This window comes from Amblyraja radiata, chromosome 17, assembly GCF_010909765.2.
Source record: "Amblyraja radiata isolate CabotCenter1 chromosome 17, sAmbRad1.1.pri, whole genome shotgun sequence".
In the NCBI taxonomy this organism is placed as follows: Eukaryota; Metazoa; Chordata; class Chondrichthyes; order Rajiformes; family Rajidae; genus Amblyraja; species Amblyraja radiata.
The window spans coordinates 6,273,098-6,298,011 of record NC_045972.1 but is presented as its reverse complement, the minus strand read 5'-3'; the positions used below and the strand labels follow the sequence as shown (position 1 = coordinate 6,298,011).

At 46.8% G+C, this 24,914-nt stretch overlaps 1 protein-coding gene and 1 non-coding gene across 3 annotated transcripts in view; both read right to left on the bottom strand.

Moving 5' to 3' along the window:
- Nucleotides 1-24,914, bottom strand: part of fanca (FA complementation group A) — a 151,310-nt gene that overhangs the window by 45,115 nt on the left and 81,281 nt on the right. For both annotated transcript variants that reach the window (XM_033035659.1, XM_033035660.1), the window contains exons 24-31: nt 24,199-24,269; nt 19,617-19,716; nt 15,995-16,179; nt 12,932-13,037; nt 8,053-8,223; nt 4,785-4,858; nt 4,131-4,259; nt 1,959-2,049 (exon numbers count right to left, since the gene is read on the bottom strand). In XM_033035659.1, coding sequence (XP_032891550.1) covers nt 1,959-2,049; nt 4,131-4,259; nt 4,785-4,858; nt 8,053-8,223; nt 12,932-13,037; nt 15,995-16,179; nt 19,617-19,716; nt 24,199-24,269 — 927 coding nt within the window. The remainder of the gene's footprint in view (nt 1-1,958; nt 2,050-4,130; nt 4,260-4,784; nt 4,859-8,052; nt 8,224-12,931; nt 13,038-15,994; nt 16,180-19,616; nt 19,717-24,198; nt 24,270-24,914) is intronic.
- LOC116982999 lies at nt 3,356-3,514 on the bottom strand. The gene has a single exon (XR_004414584.1). It is a non-coding gene; the product is annotated as a U1 spliceosomal RNA (small nuclear RNA).

The window sequence follows — 24,914 nt, the reverse complement described above, 5'->3', positions numbered from 1 at the left end:
CTCCGCTAAAAAAAGCTGTAGTAGGGTCATGGGTAATCTTCAGCTCCATTTCCGTAACCGGCTTCCGTCATGGCGTCAAGCTAATTCAGGGAGATTCTGCTATATCAGGCTGAGAGATTAAAGAATTGACACAAAATGCAGCTGGTTGGATGGCATTTCTGGACAAAAGGAATAGGTGACATTTCGGGTCGAGACCAGTCTTCAGAATGAGTCATGGGAAAGAGGAACTCCAAACCATCCTTCCCCCGCCCCCCCCCCCCCCCCTCCCTCCGTCATGGACACGGAGCGATCGCCGGCCCCCTTTTTTTTTGTAAAACATCTATTTCCTTTGGGTGTCTTTTAAAATTTCCCCCTTACCATTTCAGTACTTTTTCGATAGCTGCCATGATCCGTTTGATATCATCCTTCGCCCTGCTCCTGGTCTCGGCCCGCACCGATCTGCCGGACATGCTGTGTGTGTGTGTGTGTGTGTGTGTGTGTGTGTGTGTGTGTGTGTGTGTGTGTGTGTGTGTGTGTGTGTGTGTGTGTGTGTGTGAGTGTGTGTGTGTGTGTGTGTGTGTGTGTGTGTGTGTGTGTGTGTGTCTGTGTGTGAGTGTGAGTGTGAGTGTGTGTGTGTGTGTGTGTGTGTGTCTGTGTGTGTGTGTGTGTGTGTGTGTGTGTGTCTGTGTGTGTGTGTGTGTGTGTGTGTGCGTGTGTGTGTGTGTGTGTGTGTGTGTGTGTGTGTGTGTGTGTGTGGCAGAGTCTGAGGGGAGAAGCGCCGGTACCAAGAGCGAGCGAGCGCGCGGACAGACGGACGAAAGCAACGATCATAGAGCCGAATAGGTGACATTTCGGGTCAAGACCCTTCTTCAGACTGAGTCAGGGGAAAGAGGAACAAGAGATATAGACGGTACTAAGGACAAATGAACGGAAGATATGCCTATATCTCCCGTTTCCCTTGACTGTCAGTCAGAAGAAGGGTGTCGAGCCGAAATGTCACATATTCCGCTCTATGATCGTTGCTTTCGTCCGTCTGCCCGCGCGTTCGACACTCGCACGCACGCGTCCGGCAGATAGGTGCGGGCCAAGGCTAGGAGCAGGGCGAAGGATGACATCAAACGGGTCATGGCAGCCATCGAAAAAGTCCACCGGAAATATCACCTATTCCTCTCCAGAGATGCTGCCTGATCCGCTGATTTACTCCAGCCTTTTCTGTCTGTCTTCGGTTTAAACCAGCATCTGCAGTTCCTCCCTGTACAAGGTATGTGCCATTTAAAAAGAAAATTTAAAAAAAAACATTTAAAAACACACAACTGTCCCCCCGTCACGCGCATTACACGGCCAGAGGCATAACTGGTCGGGTAGGGTTTACTGAAATGGCGGAAGTTACGCTCCGATGCGTACTACACGTCAGTCCATTGTATTTCGCAGGAGTGGTCTATCTTGCTCTGCTCTAAGATCTTTGGTCATGATCGAACCCGGGTCTCGGGAGCTGCAAGGCAGCATCTCTATCACTGCCCCACCATGCCGCACTATTTCCGAACTATTTGTTATGTTCTTACAAAAGCTAATTAAAGTTGATGCCCACTCTTTCCAAAAATAAATCTGTTAAATGATTGGTGAAATACATTAAATAATGGACATTGATTATTAAGGTGATGGAGAGACCCGGGCACATTCCACCCAATAGTCCACCACGTTTAATCTCTGGTTCAGACCAGCACTGTGACAATGTGAAATGCTGCTCTCCACCCATCATCACTGGAGCCTAGCTCAATGCCTGCCACACTTGGTGCACTCACCCAAACTGCAAATTAACCGCAAGATAAAACTGTTTTCCAGAAACATGAAGAGCATGCAGCATGAAATGTAGTTATAATTTAAGGCATTAAAGTAAAATATTTAAGTGCCATTTAGACCTATACAGAAACAGAACTGAAATGAAATGTTCAGGGCTCACGCTGTGAGAGGAATATTACCTGCAGTCGACAAATAATGTTTTCATAACTCGATCTGTTGAATGAAGGACGTCTTGAACAACTGAATTCTTCAAAGCTCTGAACCTTAGCTCTGCAAATAATCATACAACTACAATTAACAATGAAAGCAAATCCTATTTCTCAAAACACACAAGGACCTCCACTGTTAACTGGATAGAGGCTGAAAGTGATGTATAAGGACATGATGTAACGTACAGCCTGCAAACATGCTTGTGTCTTGTAAACTACGATTGATCACATTTAGTGCTTTAACCCACAAAGATCTCCACAGCTTACAACCCAGGGGAATGAATATTGATTTCTCTAACTTGAACCCCTGCACTCCCTCTGTCCATCCCTCCCCCACCTTAGTCACACCAGCTTTTTGTTCTCACCTAGCACACAACTAACAATGACCCGTTACCTCTTTGCATATCTTTCATTCCTTTGTTCTATACCTCTCTACATCATCGTCTATATCTCTAATTTCCCTTTCCCCTGACTCTCAGTCTGAAGAAGGGTCTCGTCCCAAAATGTCACCCATTCCTTCTCTCCAGAGATGCTGCCCGCCCCGCTGAGTTACTCCGGCATTCTGTGTCTTTCTTTCTTCGATTGGTTTGGGATTTTCAAATCTGTTTTTTGGTTCTTCCAGTGAAATGTTTGGTCAATGGCGAATAGGAACACAAGAATATAGTAGCAGGTGTCGGCTCCCTGACCCTCAATTCCGCCCCTCATTACGTGCGTGGCTGACCTACGCTGGCCTCAACTCATCTGTGCCAGTCCACATAACCACAGTTCATCTGCCTTTCAAATGCTGGATTAATGGGCAGTGAATTGACTGTATCTTTCCCACCCTATCCTCTCCTTGACCAGAGAGACATGTTTTGTGCTGTGAAAGTTTCAATATTTTATTCTGGCTAATCACTTGGATCGGGGGACGGGGTGTGGGGGGGGGGGGGGGAAGAGTAGAAAAATAAGTGATAGTAAATAACTGTAGCCGAGCCACTTAAAAAAATAAATAATTTAATTTCTTCAGCTGTCTTCGTTGGATTGGCTCTTACGACAACCAGACCATTATTTCAGACCAAGACTGGTCCAATAGTTTAATTTAGAGATATAGCACGGAAACAGGCCCTCTGGGACCATCGAATCCGCGCCGACCAGCATTCCCCGCACATTAACTCTATCCTGCACACAAACTAGGGACAGTTTGCATTTATACCATGCCAATGAACCTACAAATCTGCACATCCTTGGAGTGTGGGAGGAAACCGGAGCTCGGAGAAGCAGGTTACGGAAAGAATGTACAAAAATCCGTAGTCAGGATCGAATCCGGGTCTCTGGCGCCGTAAGGCAGCAACTCTACCGCTGCGCCACCGTGCCACATCAATATTATTTTAAGCGCTAATGCAGTCCCCCCATTAGCAGAAATCTTGCAGTCGAGTATCCTGCATTTGGGGACATGCAGGCTTCAGCACATCCGAAGTGCAATAGAATAGCCTGGTCCTGGGAGATCCACCATTTTGATCACTGTTTCACCTCAGCCACAGAAATATGGTGCTGACTAGTCATTGTATGGCTACAATCTTGTGTTGGGTTGGGGGTCTCAGTGAAGGCTAAATTGAAAGTAAGTGCACAGCAATTTGTGTCTGAACTATCTTCTGGTGTCACTATACCGTGGGTAGAGTTGCTGCCTCATAGCACTTGCAGCGCCAGAGACCTGGGTTCGATCCCGACTACGGGAGCTGTCTGTACGGAGTTTCTACGTTCTCCCTGCGATCGTGTGAGTTTTTTTCTGAGATCTTCAGTTTCCTCCCACACTCAAAAAACGTACAGGTTTCTAGGTTAATTGGCTTGGTATGAATGTAAATTGTCCCTAGTGTGTGAGATAGAGTTTGTGTGCAGGGATCGCTGGTCGGCGCGGACTCGGTGGGCCGAAAGGCCTGTTTCCACACTGTATCTCCAAAGTTAAAAAAATGTGAACTTCAAATTTGTGAAAAAAATTCTACAGGCGCTGCAAGACGATAACCCGTGTATGGCAAGAAGTAAAACTGACAGATGACAGAGGGTTGGTGTATAGCCACAAATTTTCAGAGAGTGGGAAAAAGTAAAAGACTGTGACATTATAACATTGAATGGCATTGTCATTAGATTAATCTTCTGGAAATGTACCTTTTACTGAAATCCATTAATGAATTAATAATCGTCCTACAGGCAGTCAGTAAATCTCCGCCACAGCCTCCTGCGGCAAGGGGAGATGGCAGATAATGTTGGTAACAGGCCCAATGCTGGTACTCTTGTCTGCAATTAAAGCAGAAAACATTTTGTAATGAAAGTCTCTTGTCAATGACCACTGGAAAAGGCAAATGCAGCAATGACACCCTCCGATTTACCAACACTATTTTCTTGCGTGTACACCTCAGTAAATGGCCAATTGTACTAATTAAGCCCAATGGTCTAAATATTCAATTGATCATCAGAGAGCAAGGCGAACTGCAAATTGAGGACATTTTAAAATATATTCATCTGTTAAATTATATCTTCCATTGTTAAAAAAAAAAGCGCCTACACTTGGGCATTATATATATATATATGAAATAGTATAACACATGTCTTTCATTGAAGGTTAAAACAGTCAACTATCCATCCTAAGTGGATACACGCTTCTGCATTCTTTGAAAATCTGATTTTATTTCCAAATCAAACAAGAAGCAGTTTATTTTCCAGCTGGTTCCTTCAACAGAAATCAGTTTGGTTATTTAGTGCTCAACATTGCGGGGAGAAAAATGTTTTCCATATTTACATTAAAGTCAACGAGATAGTTACCGGTCGACATCAGAGAGCAGATCTCCATGTGGCTGAACCTCCAGCTCAAACATCAACCAATCGTAAAATGTTAGCTGCAGACAAACAGGGAATAGATCCTTTTAATTTCAACAACATGTAACTTCCTGATATCATGCTAAGATGCACAACTACCTCAGCTACACTTTGATCTTTCCAACACATTCAAGTCGACGCTGCTGACAATGTTCAATTACCAGGACATGACAACTTCCATGTAACACAACCTTAGGCCAGCTAATTTTCTCAAGATTTTGTTTGCTTAAATGGATTGAAATAATACTGTACGAGAACCATCCTAAGTTCATTAGTGATAGGAGATTTGTTTTATGTGGGGGGGGGGGGGAAATCGGGGGAAACTTCAGTTTTTTTTTTCAGGTTCTTACCTTCCCGGAGATGTGATCAATTTTCGGATCACATTCTCCGGGCTCTGCGGCCTACCATCGCTGGAGCTGGGAGCCTCCTCGGACTGTCGTGAGCCCCACCGCGGGGCGCGGACTTAACATTGGAGCGGATCCCTGGCCTGGGATCGCTCCCACCGCTGCCTGCGGACTTACCATCAAGGGCTCGCAGTCTCGGGTGAGGCTAGTCGGGAACTCCAACGCCACAGAAGGTTCGTCCAGCCCCGACGCGAGGTTCGAGCTGATAACCCCCCGATGCAGGAGCTGATCGCCTCGACGCGGAGGGCCCGAACACCGCCGTCTACGGGACTCAAGACCGTCCCGTCAAGTGTATGTGGCAATAAATGAACCGTATGAACCTTATGAACCCTTGACACCAGTATCAATCAAAAATCTGTCTATATCTGCCTTAAAATTATTCATTGACTTGGCCTCCACGGCCTTCTGTGGCAGTAAATTCCAAACCCTATTATGTCTATTATAAATTAGTGCAATGCTACTGATTTGTGAATTCTGATTCAGATGGAGTGCCACACATAATGCCACGATACATCATCCATGTTATGTTCAGAGTACTTTAACATTGATTGGCATACAGTACATTGAAAATATCAGAACTTAATGTAGAAAGAATGTGGGTTTAATTGTAGGTCAACATTATTTTCAATGATAATTCAACTTTTCTGATCATAATTCAACATACACGTTGGAGTCTATTAAAGAATGACTCGTGGGAGTGGTTTAAAGGCCAGCTGATCAAAGTTCGGCATGTTCCAGTAAGGAGGAGCAAGGATGGGAAGGTAAGGGATCCGTGGATGACCAAGGAGGTTGTAAACATGGTCAGGATGAAAAAGGAAGCGTATGTCGGGTTTAAGGAAGTGGGGCTGATGAGGAATATAAAACAACTAGGAAACAGCTGAAGCAGGCGATCAGAAGGGCTAAAAGGGTCCATTAAATGTCATTGGCGTGCTGGATTAAGGAAAATTGCAAAGCTTTTTATACAAAGTTTAAAAATAAGAGGATGATCCAGGAGAAGGTAGGACCACTCAGGGATAAAGGAAGAAATCCATGCTTGGAGTCGGAGAATGTAGGTCAGGTACTAAACAATTATTTTGCATGTGTATTCACCAACGAGAAGGACTTGGAGGACATCGAGATCAATGTGGCGAATACAAATATGCTAGGGCAGTTTGAGATCGTGGAGGTGGTGTGATGCTCTTGAAGAACATTAAGGTGGATAAATCCCCAGGGCCTGATGGGATCTAGGTAAGAGGCAGAAGAGGAGATTGCAAGGGGTTTGATGAGGATCTTTGTTTTTGCTCTAGGCACAGGCGAGGTCCCGGAGGACTGGAGAGTGTTGTTCCTTTGGTTAAGATGGGAAGTAGAGGGAATCCTGGGAACTAGAGGTCAGTTAGTCCCACATCAGAGGTAGGGAAACTATTGGAAATAATTATTCGAGATAGGATTTACTCCCATTTGGAAAAGAAGGGGCTAATCGGGGATACCCAGCATGGCTTTGTACGCGGCAGGTCGTGTCTTGATTTTTTGAGGTGATGAAGGAGACTGTTGTCGGTAGGGTATTGAATGTTGTGTGCATGGATTTTAGTAAAGATTTTGATAAGGCACTTCATGCTAGGCTGATCCAGGAGATCAGATGTATGGAATTCACGATGCCTTGGTCATATGGATTCAGAACTAGCTTATTCATAGAAGTCAAAGGGTGGTGGTGGGAAGCAGATATTCTGGCTGAGACCAGCGGAGTTCTACGGGGATCTGTGCTGGGACTGCTGTTTGTGAATGGAAAAGCATTTGCATTGGTGAATAAGTTTGCTGAAGACACCAAAATTGGAGGAGTTGCAGACAGTGAGGAAGGCTGTCAGTAGAGTGGGATATAGATCACCTGCAGAAATGGGCAGAGAAATGGCAGATGTAGTTTAACTCGAGCAAGTGTCAATTGTTGCACTTTCAGAGGTTGAATATAAGGGAAGGTTTACATTTAATGGAAAGACCCTTAACAGCATTGATGTGCAGCGGGATCTTGGAGTCCAAGTTCATAGCTCACTGAAGGTGGCAGCACAAGGAGCTAGGGCGGTAAAGGTGGTACATGGTATGCTTGCCTTCATTGGTAAGAGCATTGAACATAAGAGTCAGGAAGGTATGAAGTTGCTCTATAGGATTTTGGTTAGGCCGCATTTGGAGATGGCTGGAATGCTGCCAGGATTAGAGGGTTGAGCTACAGGGAGAGACTTGGATAGACTTGGATTGTTTTCTCTGGAACGTCAGAGATTGAAGGGAGACCTGATGGAGGTATAGAAAGTTATGAAACGTAGAGACATGGTAGACAGTCAGAACCTTTGTCTGAGGGTTGCAATATCCAACATTGGAGGGCATAGCTATAAGGTGAGAGGGGGAAAATTTAACAAAGATGTGCGGGGCAAGTTTTTCTTAACACAGAGAGTAGTGGGGGCCTGAAAACTATTGCCAGGGGTGGTGGTGGAGGCAGATATGAAAGTGGCATTTAAGAGGCTTTGGACTGGTAATTCTAAGAGGGATATGGATCATGTGCAGGCAGATGAGATCAGTTTAACTTGGCATCATGTTCAGCACATATATTGTGGGCCGAAGGGCCTGTCCCTGTGCTGTACTGTGTCGGAAGGAACTGAAGATGCTAGTTTAAACCGAAGATGGACTCAAAAACTTCCGACAAAGGAAGGGTTCAGTCTCGAAACGTCACCTATTCTTTTCTCCAGCGATGCTGTCCGTCCCAGCTTTGTGTCTTTCCTGTGCTCAACTTTTCTACGTTCTATGTAGGATGAAAGGCAATCTGAAAAGCTGCATACAAGAGTTACCTGGAAATGTTTCATTTCTGCAAGCTCCTTGAATGTGTGGTGTTTAAACAGTGAGATTGCTGCAGCAGTCCAGTTTAAATGAAGACCAACAAGATTATTCCAGATAGGTTCCACTACTACATCATGGTCTCTTCGGCATTTTGGAATCAGTCGTGGAATCACATATTGCAGCTAAAGTAACAAAACAAGGAAAATTATACATGCACGGCAAGCAATCACTAGAGGAACTCAGCGGGTCAGGCAGCATCCTTGGGGGAAAACACACAAATGACATTTCAGGACGGGACCTTTTAGTCTGGCCCACTAAGTTCATCCAGTAGTTTGTTATTTGATCAAGATTCCTGCATCTGCAGTCTCTCGTGTCCTCGTGAACACTGACCTGTTTTTGCACCAGGACCTACATTAGGGTAATGAGCACTCAGTGTTATTATTACTAGAGAGCTATTACCAATGTTGAAGTTGTACACGTACCCGTTTGCATTGACGGCGCCGAAGTAGAGATGGTTGAAAACTTCAAATTCCCAGGAGTCAACATCACCAACAACCTCTCCTGGACCACTCACATTGAAGCAACGACCAACGCCTTCATTAGAAGGCTTAGGAAGTTCGGCATGTTCCCCTGCAACTCTCACCAACTTCTACAGATGCACCAGAAAAATCACTTTATCAGGATGCATCACAGCACAGTTTGGGAACAGCTCCATCCAAGATCGCAAGAAATTGCAGCAAATTGTGGACGTGGCCCAGACCATCACACAAACCAACCTCCCTTCCATTGACTCCATTTATACGTCACACTGCCTCTGCAAGGCCAGCAGCATAACAAAGGACGTCGGACCCTGGCCACTTCTCCCCTCTCCCATCAGGCAAAAGGTATAGAAGTGTGAAAACACACACCTCAAGATTCAGGAACAGTTTCTTCCCAGCTGTTATCAGGTAACTGAATCCTCCTACCACAACTAGAGAGCAGTACTGAACTACTATCTACCTCTTTGGAGACCCTTGGACCATTCTTGATCGGACTTTGCTGGCTTTACCTTGCACTAAACGCTATTCCTTTATCATGTATCCATGCACTGTAGATGGCTCGATTGTAATTATATATTGTTTTTCTGCAGATTGGTTAGCACGTAACAAAAGCTTTTCACTGTACCTTGCTACACATGACAATAAACTACACTGAACACAGGTGCAGTAAAAGCAGAGACCAATGAATTATAGTCAGACGAGCAGTGGGGGAAATAGAAATTAGCCTCACCCTAAATGAGTGTAACTTTGATAGATTCAGCAGCAAAACAAGCAAAGGACTCGATCGCTACTTAATAAACACAGCAGATGGACTTGGGACTGGTGTAATCAGTGAATTACTCATTGTGTGACAAGCCTTAAATACCACCAACAACTTCCCAACTTAAAAAAATGAAGGGATATTTTGGGATTGAAGGAGTTAGTGCAGGGAAGTGATGCCAGGTTAAAGGTCAGCCATGACCTTCCTGTTTGTGATGAAGGCTGCATGGCCAATTCCTAGTTCCGTTCCCGATGTTCATTTTCCAAGTATTGCCAGTCCATCGTGCAAGAATACTCTGCACTCCATCCCTCCCCAATTTGCGAATTTAGAAGAGTTTGCGCTCGCCACAAACTCGCAGCATGGTCGACACGTGGTCACTGTAACTCTCCTTCGTGCTCGAAAGAGATTTCCGCATACTTGGCCTCAGTTTAGTTGAGGAGTATTTTTATTTTAATTTTTTTAATTTTATTTATTTATTTATTAGAAGTAGACATATTATAAAATGTAGTTACATATTATAGTAAAAAAACTTTTCATATACATCAGTCATACATAATTAAAATTTTCCATTATCAATTACTTCTGCTTCTAGTGTTTTTATTTTTTATAGAAAGAGGGAAAAAGAGAGGGTAGAAAGTTACAAATAAAAAAGAAAGCAAAAAAAACACAACAGAAAAACAAGGGAGGTGGAATGGGTTACCTGTAATACATCAATGGAGATAGGTTCGTAGTTTATAAAGTATAGCTTTTCATCTATTCCTGAGTTCAAGTTTCAGCTGGGTCCTCGTGCTGTGCCAATCTATCCCTTCAGATAGTTAATGAATGGAGCCCAAATTTTATGGAAAATATCTTGTTTGTGAGGAGTATTTTTTAGGCATGCTAAATATTGTCCGCAAGTAAAAATTGGTCAGCATGGAAAAAATCGATTTATTTTAATTCATAGGTTTAGTCGAAGTGGGTCATAGTAGGTCGGCATGTTATTCGTAGGCAATCGAAGGTGGTCGTCTTCACTCTCCACTACTCGGTGTCCAATTTTCCCGAGAGCATCGGCGAGTAAATCATAGATAGTCGAAGTTAGTCTTCAACATAGTTGAAGGAGGTCTTCTACATGGTCGTAGGAGGTGTTCTACTACGGCGATACAACAAGACCATGACACTCTCCTAAACTCGCAAATTAGGTCCCCACAGTGGGACAGGCCCTTAAGGATAAATACACGATCTTTCAATCTACCTCACTTTGGCCCCTGCACTTTTTTTTATCTGCACTTTCTCTGTAGCTAAATTCTGCATATTTTCTCTATTCCACAACCTGATGTACAGATATATGATCTGATTTTCCTGGATAGCACACAAGACAAAGTCTTACCACAATATCTCAGTACATGTGACAATAATATTAATGCCAATACCAACGTCCTACTGATTGCGAGTGAGGAGGGGCGAGGTAAGCTGGCCAAGTAACAGGTGGATACCAGCGAGGGGGCATTTTGATTGGCCTTTGTCCAACCATATGCCAAAGATGAAAAGGCAGGTGTGAGACAAAAGGATTGCAGATTGTGAAGCTAGAGGAAGGAACATGGGTGAAAGTGGAGGGGGGTGGAGAGAATTAGGTGCAAGTCCAAGTAAGGCACATGGCAGGATGCGGGTAGAGAAAGGGGGAGGGGGGAGGGGGGAAGAAAGAAGAGAAGTGGTAGTTACCTAAAGTTACCAAGAAGGGTCTTGACCCGAAATGTCACCCATTCCTTCTATCCAGAGATGCTGCCTGTCCCACTGAGTTACTCCAGCATTTTGTGTCTATTCAGGTTTTACATCTCCTGTGACGTTAGACTTCAGAGATACAGCACTGAAACAGTCCCATCGTCCCCACCGAGTCTGCGCCGACCAGCGATCACCCAGTACACAAACCTACGCACTAGGGGCAATTTCTTTTTTACCAAAGCCAACTAACGTACAAATCTGCACATCTTTGGAATGTGGGAGCAAACCGGAGGAAACCCACGTGGTCACAGGGAGAACGTGCAAACCCCACACAGACAGTACCCATGGTTAGGATCGAACCTGGGTGTCTGGCGCCGTGAAGCAGTAACCCTACCACCACACGACCCCAGACTGTGTGGTGGCAGGGGAAAGTACTTGGGGAGAGGGAGGACGGGTGGGAAAGGATGAGTAAACCAGGGAGTTACGGAGGGGGTGGGCTCTGCAGAAGGCAGGAAAGGGTGGAGAGGGGAAGATGTCGGTGGTGGTGGGATCACGTTGGAGGGGATGGAAATGTCAGAGAATAATGTGTTATATGCGGAAGCTGGTCGGGTGACAGGTGAGGATGTGAATTCTATCCTTGCCCAGTCTGGGAGGAAGGGGGAGCGGGACACAGAGGAGACGCAGGTGAGCAGTCATTGGGGGGGGGGGGGGAAGAAAAACCACGTTTAATAAAGAAAGAGGACATCTTAGATCCCCTAGAATGCAAGGCTGCATCTTGGATGAGATGCGGCAGAGACGGAGAAACTGCTCATACCGATTGCAATTTAGAAGGATGAGGAGATCTTATTGAAACATATAAGATTATTAAGGGTTTGGACACATTAGAGGCAAGAAATATATTCCCGATGTTTGGTGAGTCCAGAACCAGGGGCCACAGTTTAAGAATAAGGGGCAAGCCATTTAGAACGGAGATGAGGAAACACTTTTTCACACAGAGAGTTGTGAGTCTGTGGAATTCTCTGCCTCAGAGGGCGGTGGAGGCCGGTTCCCTGGATGCTTTCAAGAGAGAGTTAGATTGAGCTCTTAGGGATATGGGGAGAAGGCAGGAACGGGTGAATGTCGGTGCTGGCTCGAAGGGCCGAATGGCCTACTCCTGCGTCTATTGAAATTGAGAATAGCGTGTTCACGAGAGGCAGTGTGGGAGGAGGTGCAGTCGGGCCAACTGCGGGAACGGTGGGTTTGTAGTAAACGTCTGTCTATAGTCTATCTCCAGTGATGCTGAGCGATCAATCAAGGGGCAGAGGTGAGTCATCCAAGTGAATTTGAGGGCAGGGTGGAATTTACTGGCAAAGTTACTTAAATCAACAAGTCCTGCAAGGGTGCAGGCCACTGAGAATTCCACAGGTGAGTTAAACACACTTGCCTTTGCTTATCTTTCTCACAGAAGGGACATCTTCTCTGCAGGCAGCTGTGTTGAAAATGGCCTCCAAATACTCAAAAACCCTCAAGCTTTTTGAGCGACCATTCGGAGTTCTCAACTTTGTATTCTCTCCCGACCACAAAATCTGGCCCACTTGACGTGACTTTTATAGAAATTACCACGTAACCAATATGAAGTAAACGCAGATAATACAGGAATTAGCGTAGGAAGGAACTTCAGATGCTTGTTCACACCGAAGAGAGACACAAAATGCTGGAGTATCTCAGCGGAACAGGCAGCATCTCTGGAGAGAAGGAACGGGTGACGTTTCGGGTCGAGACCCTTCTCCAGACTTACAGGAATTTAATCCTCCCATTGTTGTGAAGGGCCGAATTAGAACTTCCAATTAGAAGATGAGAGTCATTGTTTTGTAAAGTTGGCCAAAGCACGAGAATGATGACAAAATACTTCACCTTTTGCATGAATACAGGAGGAACAAACTGCTGTACAACATCAAGTGCTGAAGAGCAGCGGGACGAGGATAAGCAAACTGCATACGCCACTGCCGCTGTACAAAACCTGCCAGAAAGAACACAGATGCATTCAGATGAGAAAGGGACACGAGGCAAATATTTTCTCATGCTTACACACCTTGTGTCGAGCAATAAGATACAGAGAGGCACCAATAAAAACGAATCAAAACCTCATCTGCATCTGACTATCACTTGCCAGGCTTTGTCCCCCCCCCACCACAATCTATATTACTAAATCTCTGTTCTTGACCGCTTTTGGCCGTCTTTGCTGCAATTTACGAGAGACCGCCGCCACCTACAGCCGTCATTTTTGGCCACCTCGCTCAGAGCCCCCCTCCGCCGCATGTGTGCCGAGGATTTCTCCCGTCGATGAAAAATGACAGAGATATTAATGTTTTTACAAAATTCACCATTCTCTCTGCTGCCCCTGCTGGAAAACCAGGAAGTGGTGTGCCTCAATTAGTCTCTGCAAGATGGAGCTCTGTCAATTAGTCTCTGTCACTCTGAGCTCTGAATGACACTGAACAAGTGTCTACATCACTGTGAGTACTCTTAATGTGGTTTGAAAATGAATATATCGTTAGTTTGAAGTAAAAAAGCACTGCCTGCAAATGGTTGTTTGGGTTTGAGTTGAAGTAAAAAGGCACTCTCTCTCTCCTCCTCTCTAACCCTATCCCTCTCTCTCTCTTCTCTCCCCGTCTCTCTCCCTTTCTCTCTCACTCCCCTCCACTCCCCCCCTCTCTCTCTCTCCTCCCCTCCCCCACCCTCCCTCCCTCCCCTAAACCCCCTCCCCTCCACACCTCCTACCCTCTTCCCTCCACCCTCCCTACCTCACCCCCATCTCAGCACCTCCTCTCTCTCCCCCTCACTCTCACCCTCCCTCTCCCTCCTCCCCACCTTTCCCCCCTCACCCACCCTCCCTCTTCTCCTCCTCTCCACCCCCCCTATCCCTCTTGCCCCTCTCTCTGTGTGTGTCTCTCTCTCTCTGTCTCTGCCCCTTCTCTCTCTGCCCTCACTCTCTACCCCCGCCCCCCCCCCCTCTCTAGATGTGACTGCAAGTTGGGGGCTATACGTCAGTAGATAGGGTGGTTATGGGGTAAAAGGAGCAAATTAATAATATTAATATAATATCAAGGGGGTAATTAGCGTGAGTGCGGGGGGGGGAGATAGTTAGTGTGTGTGACGCTGCATGCCGCCTCCCTCCCACAACCGCACGTTGGGGGAACAGACCCAACGGGTCTGCACTTGGTCTAGTTTTTTTTTTTTAAAGCATTTGCCCCCTACCCCATCAATCAGAAGACAGGTCCTGACTAGGGCAGCACAGCGGTAGAGTTGCTGCCTTACGGTGCCAGAGACCCAGGTTCAATCCTGACTACAGGTGCTGTCTGTACGGAGTTTGTGCGTTGGCCCTGTGGGTTTCCTCCCACATTCCAGATATCCAGGTTTGTAGGTTAATCGACTTTGGTTAAAAATGTTAAATGGTCCCAAGTGTGAAGGATATTGTTAGTGTACGGGTGATCACTGGTCAGTGCGGACTTAGTGGGCTGAAGGGCCTGTTTCCCACTGTGTCTCTAAAGTCTAAAGAGATGTTGCCTGTCCATTCCCTCCACAGATGCTGCCCGACCCAATGCAATCTTCCAGCACCTTGTTTTGCACAAAAACTATCTGCTGCACTTTCATACGAGTCTGTAGAAAAGATGACTTTAGATCCAAGGTCATTGCATTTCACAGATGGAATCTACTGTAAATTAAATGTATACATAAATATTGTTTTTATTTAAGGTATGTGGACATTGCTGGCAAAGACAGCATTTATTATTCCTGAAGATAGACACAAAGTGCTGGAGTAACTCAGCGGGACAGGCAGCATCCTCTGGAGAGAAGGGACGGGCAAGACCCTTTTCATTATTACTTCCTAACTGCCCTTCAGAACTCCGGGTGACCATCATGAGGCACTATAGGCAAGCGCAGTGCTGTTGGGGTGGCAATGGAAGACCAGCAATACATGTCTAGATCAGGGTAACGAGCAACTTGGAGGGGAATCTGCCCGTGGTGGTGATCCCATAAAGCTTGCTGCTCATCTTTCTTAATGATGGAGGCCACAGAGAACCCAGCGTGGGGGAACCTGACCCGGGATACTTTGTGGGTGCTCTTTATGTGGCGACTCTTTGCATACCTTGGGTACGCCAAACAAAGAATATCACTGCGACCGCTCACAAGTTTTCGGAGTAGAATTAGGCCATTCGGCCCATCAAGTCTACTTCACCATTCAATCATGGCTGATCTCTGCCTCCAAATCCCATTTTCCTGCCTTCACCCAACAACCCTTGACACCCGTTCTGATCAAGAATTTGTCTGTCTCTGCCTTAAAAATATCCACTGACTTGGCCTCCACAGCCCTCTGTGGCAATAAATTCCACAGGTTAACCACCCTCTGACTAAAGAAATTCCTCCTCATTACTTTTCTAAAAGAACGCCCTTTCATTCTGAGGCTACGACCTCTGGTCCTAGACTCTCCCACCAGTGGAACCATCCTTCCCACATCCACTCTATCTCTGCCTTCTATTATTCTGTAAGTTTCAATGAGGTCCTCCCTCAACCTTCTAAACTCCAGCGAGTACAGGCCCAGTGCTGTCAAGCGCTCATTATAAGCTAACCCACTCATTCCTGGGATCATTCTTGTAAACCTCCTCTGGGCCCTCTCCATAGCCAGCACATCCTTCCTCAGAAATGGGGGCCCAAATTTGCTCACAGAAATGTCACATGTAACAATACCGTATTCATTCATTCCTTCAGGTTTGGGAGGAGCTGGTACAGTAATCCAGGAAAACAACTCCAGTGCATTTTGTAGATGATACTCTCTGTGAACTCAAGTTGGTGATGGTGGGAGTAAATGTTTCTGAGGAGTACATGGTGCCCAGCTAGTTTGCTCCATTTTATTCTCTCTTCTTTCATTGGTCTTAGTGCCCGACCCTTTCCACCTGGCCTGCACTCTGCACTTACCTCAGGCAAAACGTGGAAGATTCCCCAGTTCGACACACAAGGGACTGGTTCAGGTGACTAACAAATGATACTTCCTCTTTGCCAGCTGATTGCAAGCTCTCGACAGAAAGGGAGATCCTCAAGATGTGTATGTGAAGCGTGAAGCCAGCCAGTCCCAAAACATGGACATCACTCAGAGAAGAGGCCTATACACAAAGAAACTAGGTTTCAATTCCACAGACAGATCTGCATTCCCAAGGATAGCGAGCAATCTTACCTCAATCATTACTAAAGACAGTTTTCACAATGATTAACAATACAATACAATACGGTTTTATTCGTCACATTGCACATAAAGTGCAAGTGAAATGAATTTGCCAGCAGCGGGACAATGATAAAGAACACACAAAACACAATAAAAATTTAACACAAACATCCACCACAGCATTCATCACTGTGGTGGAAGGCACAGAAATTGGCCAGTCCTCCTCCATTTTCCCCCGTGGTCGGCACCTCAACCCTCCGCAGCCGCCGCTGCGGGCGTCCGGATGTTCAGACAAGGTATGTCCAGGTAAGTCCTGAATCGGTGCCTCCCCACCGGAGACCGCGGCTTCAGGTTGGTGTAGGCCGCAGGCCGGCGGTCGAAGATTTAAAGTTCCCGCCGCGCCGCAGCCAGAAGCACCGTAGACCGCAGGGTCGGCGGTCAGAGCTCCCCTCCAGGGGTGATGGTAAGTCCACGCTGGGCCCGCGGTAGAAGTTGGCCGCGGGCCGGCGGCGGTGGCTTCTTCTTCTCCCGGGTCCCCCAAGAGAAATCCCGGGCTGCAGACGCCGCGCCAGCTGGAGCTCTGCAGACTGCAGCCAGCGGCAGCTTCAGGCTGCCGGCTCCAGCGGGCCAGCGGAACGGAGCGCTCCCCTCCGGCGAGCCCCAGCGAGGGTTCGCCCGCTCCACGCCGAGTGGCCACGCTGCGCCCGCCGCTGAAGCCCCGGGTGCGTTTCCGGGAAAGGCCGCACCGATCCTCGCTGTTAGGCCACGGGGGAGGCGACCTGGAAAAAGTCGCCTCTCCGTGGAGGAGGCGACCGAAACAGTTTCCCCCTTACCCCCCCACACAAGACACACAGAGGAACATTAAAAACACACTTTAAAACATACTAAAAAAATAAAAATAGTTGATTAAGCACCTAGGAACAACAGGCGATCTTACTCAGCCACACAGGGCAGATTTTGGGCATACTTCAATGTGTTGCTAACCTCAGTAATATAAATCAGAACTCAGGTGATGCTTCCAATGCAGAAAGGTCTGGGAGGAGATACCACAGCACAGCCCTGCTATTAGAGGCGATCACACATAGTGGCTAAAACTAGTCCGCAAAAAAAAAAAATTTGATAACACACTGGTCAAAAAAAAATACCTGGAATCTTCAGCGTGTTTCAAATATATTTAAAACAAAAAAAGCTATTTGGGTTAACATTTTAAAACCGCAAAAATACTGAAAGACGTGAAACATTAAAAAATGAAATCAAAGCTATGAGATATAACAAAAAACTCTTGGAGAGGTTGAAGAGAACTTTAAATTGATGCAGAATCATATTGTATGGAAACAGGCTTCTGGTAGCTCATTCCAGACACACAAACAGGTTCCTATTCAATCTTTCCTATCTCACTTTAAACCTGTTCTCTCCAATTCTTGATCCCCCGCTCTCCACAGGTGCACAGCAGAGAGCATACTGACCTGTTGCATGTATATACGCACACTGAACTTTTCTTCCCCCGTTATGTACTATGTTTACATATTCTGTTGTGCTGCAGCAGGCAAGAATTTCATTGGTACACAAAAATGCTGGAGAAACTCAGCAGGTGCAGCAGCATCTATGGAGCGAAGGAAATAGGCAACGTTTCGGGCCGAAACCCTTCTTCAGACTGTGGATATATGTCAATGGATATATATATTTAAGGCAGAGATTGATAGATTCTTGATTTGTACAGGCGTCAGGGGTTATGGGGAGATGGCAGGCGAATGGAGTAGAGAAGGAAAGATAGATCAGCCATGATTGAATGGCAGAATAGACTTTTTTCAGCCAAATGGCCTAATTCTGCTCGTATCACTTATGACCTTTTGAACAAATTGTTGTTTTAGATGAAAAACAGCAATGGACCTAATACCGATCCTTGGTGCACACTAGTAGTCATAAGCATCCAGTCCGAAAACATCCTTCCACCACCACCCTTGTCTTCCCATCATGAAGCCAATTGTGTTTAGCATTAGTTAGCTCTCCCTGGATTGCATGCGATCTACCTTTCCAGACCAATAATCACCAACCCAACATCTTTTTTTAAGTTGCTAAATACTTAAATGAGGTTGTCATTATTTTCCATCTCATTGAAGGGGTGAAGATATCTTGGTCATCTTCAAAGACAGGGTATATTTTTCAAAGTGAGGGTATAACACAAGTTTAGGATGCTACCTTGGGGTTGGCACACCCACAGTGAACTTGATGAGGCACCAGAGTGCACCTTATAGCTGAGTGAGAAGCAAAGTGCTCACAGCAACTTCCACATTTCTGGATTCACCAGTGACAAAATGCTGAAGTTTCCATCAATTAATTAGGGAAATGTTCGTCATGTCCCACTTAGGCTGTTGCCACATGGTCACGAGGTGATGCCTGTATGGTCGTGAGTAGTCTACTCAAGTTGCTGTAACATTTTTCTGGTCGCCGCTGGATTTTGAAATGTTCAAAACCGTTTGGCGACTGTGGGCTTGATGTAGCTTGTCTTCTCCTGTTGTAGGTGCTGTTGTTGGTTGTCACCAGGATGACGCAGGTTGTCGCCAGGTGACGTTGGTTGTCGCCAGGTGCTGATTCGGTGAATTCCATTGGCGTCAACCTACGTCAACCGGCGACAGGTACCGGCGACTGAATTGTCTTCAGTTGTCGCCGACAGGGTCGTTGCTTGTCGTAGCTTGTCGTAGGTTGACTTTGGTTGTCGCCTGTGTGGTCGTAGGTTGTCGTAGGTGTTGTCGTAGGTGTTGGTCCTAATGGGTCACCGGTAGCTTGACGTCGACTAGGTGGAAGGTTGTCTTAGACATTGTCGGGGGGGGGGGGGGGTCCAGTCGCTGTTTTTCTGGTGATCTGCTACGACTGTGACAGTCGCCGAAAAAAAATCGCCTGTGGGACATGCCCTTAACTTCGCTGTTGTTACACTACTGAATCCAGGCCAATAACATCACCAAAGAACTCAAGTGGAACCGACTTTATAAAGTGGCAATTTGAACATTATGCCACAAGTGCCATAAAATTATTTAACATTTTAATCCCACTTGTATAGGAAGGAACTGCAGATGCTGGTTTAAACCGAAGAAAGACACAAAAAACTGGAGTAACTCAGTGGGTCAAGCAGCATCTCTGGAAAAAAGGGATAGGTGACGTTCAGAAGGGTCTTGATCGGAAACGTCACCTATTCATTTTCTCCAGAGATGTGTGTGAACCGCTGGGTTACTCCAGCTTTTTGCGTCTATCTTCTTATTCCTACTTGTTCTTTATGAACGCTAGGAAAGAAACATATTTAATTGCTTCCCCCAGCAAGAAAATAACACTTTGTTAATCTCCTTTTAATTCAGAAACTTTGCCATCGTGCCAGCCCCTTACCTGGCGACTGGTGAGATGCAGGACTCGGAGAAGAACAGCACACAGCAATCTTCTATGTCCACACAACATTTTCACAAACAAAGAGGCCCATTCACCTTGCCTGCAAAAACAAAGTTATACATCTATTACTTAAAAGTGGCCAACATATACATAATGAAGGGCTGTCAGCCTCTGAAATGTGAACTGCTGTAAAAGGTTAACAACAGTACAAGTTCTGCAGGTTGAATTGATTTGAATTGAATTGAATGCCTTTATTGTCATTCAGACCTTACGGTCTGAATGAAATTTCGTGCCTGCAGTCATACATACATCATACAATAATAACAACAATAAACACAAATTAACACCACCACAGTGAGTCCTCCAAGCACCTCACTGTGGTGGAGGCAAAAATCATAGGGCTGCAGTCTCTTCCCTCCTCTTCTCCCTCTGCGCTGAGGCGATTCCCCACCGGGCGATGGTACAAACAGTCCCGCGGCTCACCGAACCCCGCAACGGGCCGGCTCAGACACCGCGGCCCGGGGTGGTCGAAGCTGCCGACCTCCAGTCCAACGGACGCAGCCGCTGGCCCGCGGCTCAACCCCGGACCCAGGTCGCCGCCGCCAGAACGCCGTCCCAGCCACCGGAGCACCGTTCCAGCCCCGAGCCGGATCGCCCTCACATGAGTGCCGTTCCTCCCTCGGGCTGGGCCACTCCGACGGGAGTGCCGTTCCTCCCTCGGGCTGGGCCACTCCGACGGGAGTGCCGTTCTCCCTCGGGCTGGGCCACTCCGACGGGAGTGCCGTTCCTCCCTCGGGCTGGGCCACTCCGACGGGAGTGCCGTTCTCCCTCGGGCTGGGCCACTCCGACGGGAGTGCCGTTCCTCCCTCGGGCTGGGCCACTCCGACGGGAGTGCCGTTCTCCCTCGGGCTGGGCCACTCCGACGGGAGTGCCGTTCTCCCTCGGGCTGGGCCACTCCGACGGGAGTGCCACAGCCCCTCACGGGAGAGTCTCGGCCCCTCGCCAGGCCGTCCTCACGGGAGCGCAGTTCCAGCCCCGAGCTGGGCCGCCCTCACGGGAGCGAGCCCAGGGCAAGTCCTGACAGGCTGCCTCCGGAGTCCCGAGGTCGCCAGCTCCGCCATTAGGCCTCAGCGCAGACGGAGGCAGAGAGGGGGGATACGACGAAAAAGTCATATTCCCCCCAAGGGAGAGACAGCAAGCCCCGTTTCAACCCCCCACCCCCCCCCCCCCACATAAACACAATCTAAAAACCAAAAACACAACTAGACAAAACGAAAAATAACAACACAAAAAAGTAAAGACAAACGGACTGCAGGCGAGCCGCAGCCGTTCCCAGCGCCGCCACTTCCGGTGAAGGGTTCAACGTTATTCCCTTATCACTAAACGTTATCCCCTTATCATGTATCTATACACTGTAAATGGCTTGATTGTAATCATGTATTGTCTTTCTGCTGGCTGGTTAGCACGCAACAAAAACTTTTCAATGTACCTTGGTACACGTGACAATAAACTAAACTGAACTCAGTGGCCAATGAGGTTTACATCCCATTTTGATTTGGAGAAGAACCACTAAAGTCACAGTAACCAGATAATTTGTTTTATGTAAGTGCTGCTTGGACATGAGAATATAAAGAAATGCCCGTCCCACTATTCACTCAGATCATGGCTGATCTGACCATGGCCTCAGCTCCAGTATCCTGTGCCCCATGAACTTGACTCCCTATACATAACAAATGTGTCTGTTTTGGCCTTGAAAATATTCAATGGTGCAGTCTCCATAGCTTTCTACGGGTGGCACGGTGGCGCAGCGGTAGAGTTGCTGCCTTACAGCGCCAGAGATTCGGGTTCGATCCAGACTACGGGTGCTGTCTGTGCGGAGTTTGTACGTTCTCCCCGTGACCTGCGTGAGTTTTGTCCGAGATCTTCGGTTTCCTCCCACACTCCAAAGAAGTACAGGTTTGTAGGTTAATTAGCTTGGGATAAATGTAAATTGTCCCTAGTTTGTGTTGGATAGTGTTAATGTGCTGGGATCCCTGGTCGGTGCGGACTCGATGGGCCGAAGGATCTGTTTCCGCGTTGTATCTCTAATCTAAACTCTGGAATGGAGATTTCCAAAGGATCACATGACCCGCAGGTCCTCTAACACATCATTAGAAAGAATTTTACAATACAACACTCCATCATTATTTCATAGGCATGTAGTGTCAGCCCAGATATATCACCATGCCTCCAAGATGATACTTCAACCCAAATACGTAGCTGATCAGGAAGAGAGTGCTCTGTCAGAGCAGAAATACATGACGGATAGTTCAACGTGATTTCATTCAAGGAGTTCCTCAGATATCCAAGAAGAAAGCTCCCTCATATGGAATGAGCTGCCAGAGAAAGTTAGTAGGAGGGAACTGCAGAAGCTGGTTTACACCAAAGATAAGACACAAAATGCTGGAGTAACTCAACGGGACAGGCAGCATCTCTGGATGGAAGGAGTGGGTGATGTTTCATGTCGAGACCCTACCTCAGATTCCTTAGATCCCATGCAAGGGTCTCATCCTGAAACGTCACCCATTCCTTCCCTCCAGAGATGCTGCCTGTCCCGCTGAGTTACTCCAGTATTGCCTGAGGAAGTAGTTGAGGCAGGTAAAATAACAACATTTAAAAAACATTTGGACATAACGGAAAGTTCAGAGAGATATGGGTCAACTGTAGGCAAATGGGACTAGCTTAATCGGTCATCTAGGTCGCATAGAAGCGTTTGGCTGAACGGCCTGTTTCTGAACACTATGACTCAATGATTCTTCTCAACTAAACACGGAGAGAGAATGCAGCATTCCCCACATTGATTTTGGAAAAGTAATGGGCCTGTCCCACTCAGAACTAGGATTGTACATCAGAAACTAAAATAAAATCCCCGGGCACTTTCCCTTGCAACCGGAAGAGATGCTACACGTGTCGCTTTACCTCCCCCCTCGACTCCATTCAAGGACCCAAGCAGTCGTTTCAGATGTGACAGAGGTTCACCTGCATCTCCTCCAACCTCATCTATTGCATCCGCTGCTCTAGATGTCAGCTGATCTACATCGGTGAGACCAAGCGTAGGCTTGCCGATCGCTGCGCCCAACACCCCCGCTCGGTCCGCATTAACCAACCTGATCTCCCTGTGGCTGAGCACTTCAACCCCCCCTCCCATTCCGAATCCGACCTCTCTGTCCTGGGCCTCCTCCATGGCCAGAGTGAGCACCACTGGAAACTGGAGGAGCAGCATCTCATATTCCGCTTGGGCAGTCTGCATCCCAGTGGCCTGAACATTGACTTCTCCAATTTCCAGTAGCCCTTGCTGTCTCCTTCCCTTCACAGCTTTCCCTCAGCCCTCTGGCCCCTCCTCTTCCTTTCTTCTTCCCACCACCCCACCCTGCATCAGTCTGAAGAAGGGTTTCGGCTCGAAACGTTGCCTATTTCCTTCGCTCCATAGATGCCGCCGCACCCGCTGAGTTTCTCCAGCAATTTTGTCGACCTTCGATTTTCTAGCATCTGCAGTTCCTTCTTGAACAAAATTAAAATAAAGTTTGACTTGGAGAAGGTTTTTCTTAAAATATCTGCACAATAATGGATTTATATTTCCATATAATTGCTTTGATTGACGATGCCATGTATACACAGACAAACATTGATAACTCCGAAGTAGAGATGATAACTAATCTTTGAGTTCCTAGGAATAAATATCACCAGTAATATATCCTGCACCAGCCACACTGAGGCTACAGCCAAGAACACTGTCGCCTCAGAAGGCTTAGCAAGTTTGGCATGTCCCCGACTACCCTCACCAACTTCTACAGACGTGCTGTAGAAAGCATTTTACCAGGAATTATCATCGCCAGGATTGGGAACAGCTCCATCCAAGACCTGTAAGAAACTGCAGAGTTGTGGACAAAGCCCAGAACATCACACAAATCAAACCTCCATCTACACTTCACGCTGCCTCAGCAAGGCCACCAGCATAATCAAGGGCCAGTCTCACCCCAGTTGCACCTCTTCCCCTTTCTCATTAGGTCAAAGATACAAATGTTTGAAAACACATAACTCCAGATTCAAAGATAGACAAAAATGCTGGAGAAACTCAGCAGGGATGAGGCAGCATCTATGGAGCGAAGGAAATGGGCAACGTTTCGGGTCGAGACCCTTCTTCAAAGACAATCTTTTCCCAACTGTTATCGGGCAACTGAACTGTCCTCTCATTAGATAATGTGAAGTCCTGACCTCTGATCTACCTCATTGGAGACCCCTTGAACTATCTTTAATCAGATCTCAATGTTGTAGCCACTATCCTTCATCTGTGCACTGTGGACAGCTTGTTGTATTCATGTGTAGTCTTTTCTTTCACGAGATGCTTTTCACTCTAGCTCGATGCACGTGACTATAATAAACTAAACTCAATGAATAGATTTCTGGTCTACAGTGCAGGGCCATAGGTTTTGCCTGATACAGAGACCAACTTACAGCCCATTTTCTAATGAGTGACATAAGGGACATTTTCCTATCATTCAAATAACTTGTACTCTTTCTCAAAGTCACAACAATTGCTTACCTCTGTGGTGGGTTGAAACTGGAAACTACGAGAAAGGTCTGACAAAAACTCTTCAACAGAAGGTCTCTGACCTGTGAATATAAACATTATTACACATAGCCAAATTAGTTTTTTTCTCCAGTGCTGTCTCGATGTATTATAAAAGGACATGACCGTTAGCATTTGTGCTCCCATCGAGAGAACTAATCATGTTTTTTACCCCCCCAATTGAGACACAAGGAACTGCGGATGCCGGTTTACAACAAAAAAAAGCGCTGGAGCAATTGAGTGGGTCAAGTAGCCGTGTGCGGACGTGGCGTCGAAGGATGAGAAGCCGAAGCAAAGAAGTGGAAGCCAAATAACAGAACGGAAACAAAGCCGAAACGCCAACTAACCGAAAGAGTGGGACGCCTGAAAGAAAACTCACCGAAAGGCCGCTCTGCCGAAACGCCAACTTACTGAAAGGCTGCGTCACCCGCAAGCCAACTGACCGAATGGCTGCTCTGCCAAAAAGTCAAATAATGGACATGATGTCCCCGGGGGGGCGGGACTAGTCAGTGATTGGTCCAGACCCCTGCGTCCATCACATCACTGGCCGATGGAGACGGGAGGGTGGGGGTCATTTTCCCACACAAGCCATTGGTGACTGGGCACTCTGAACCCGAGCACCAAGATGTAAGCTGCTGAAGGAGCGCATCCCTCGGGACAGCCCCCACTCTCCCACGGCCACGGCCACC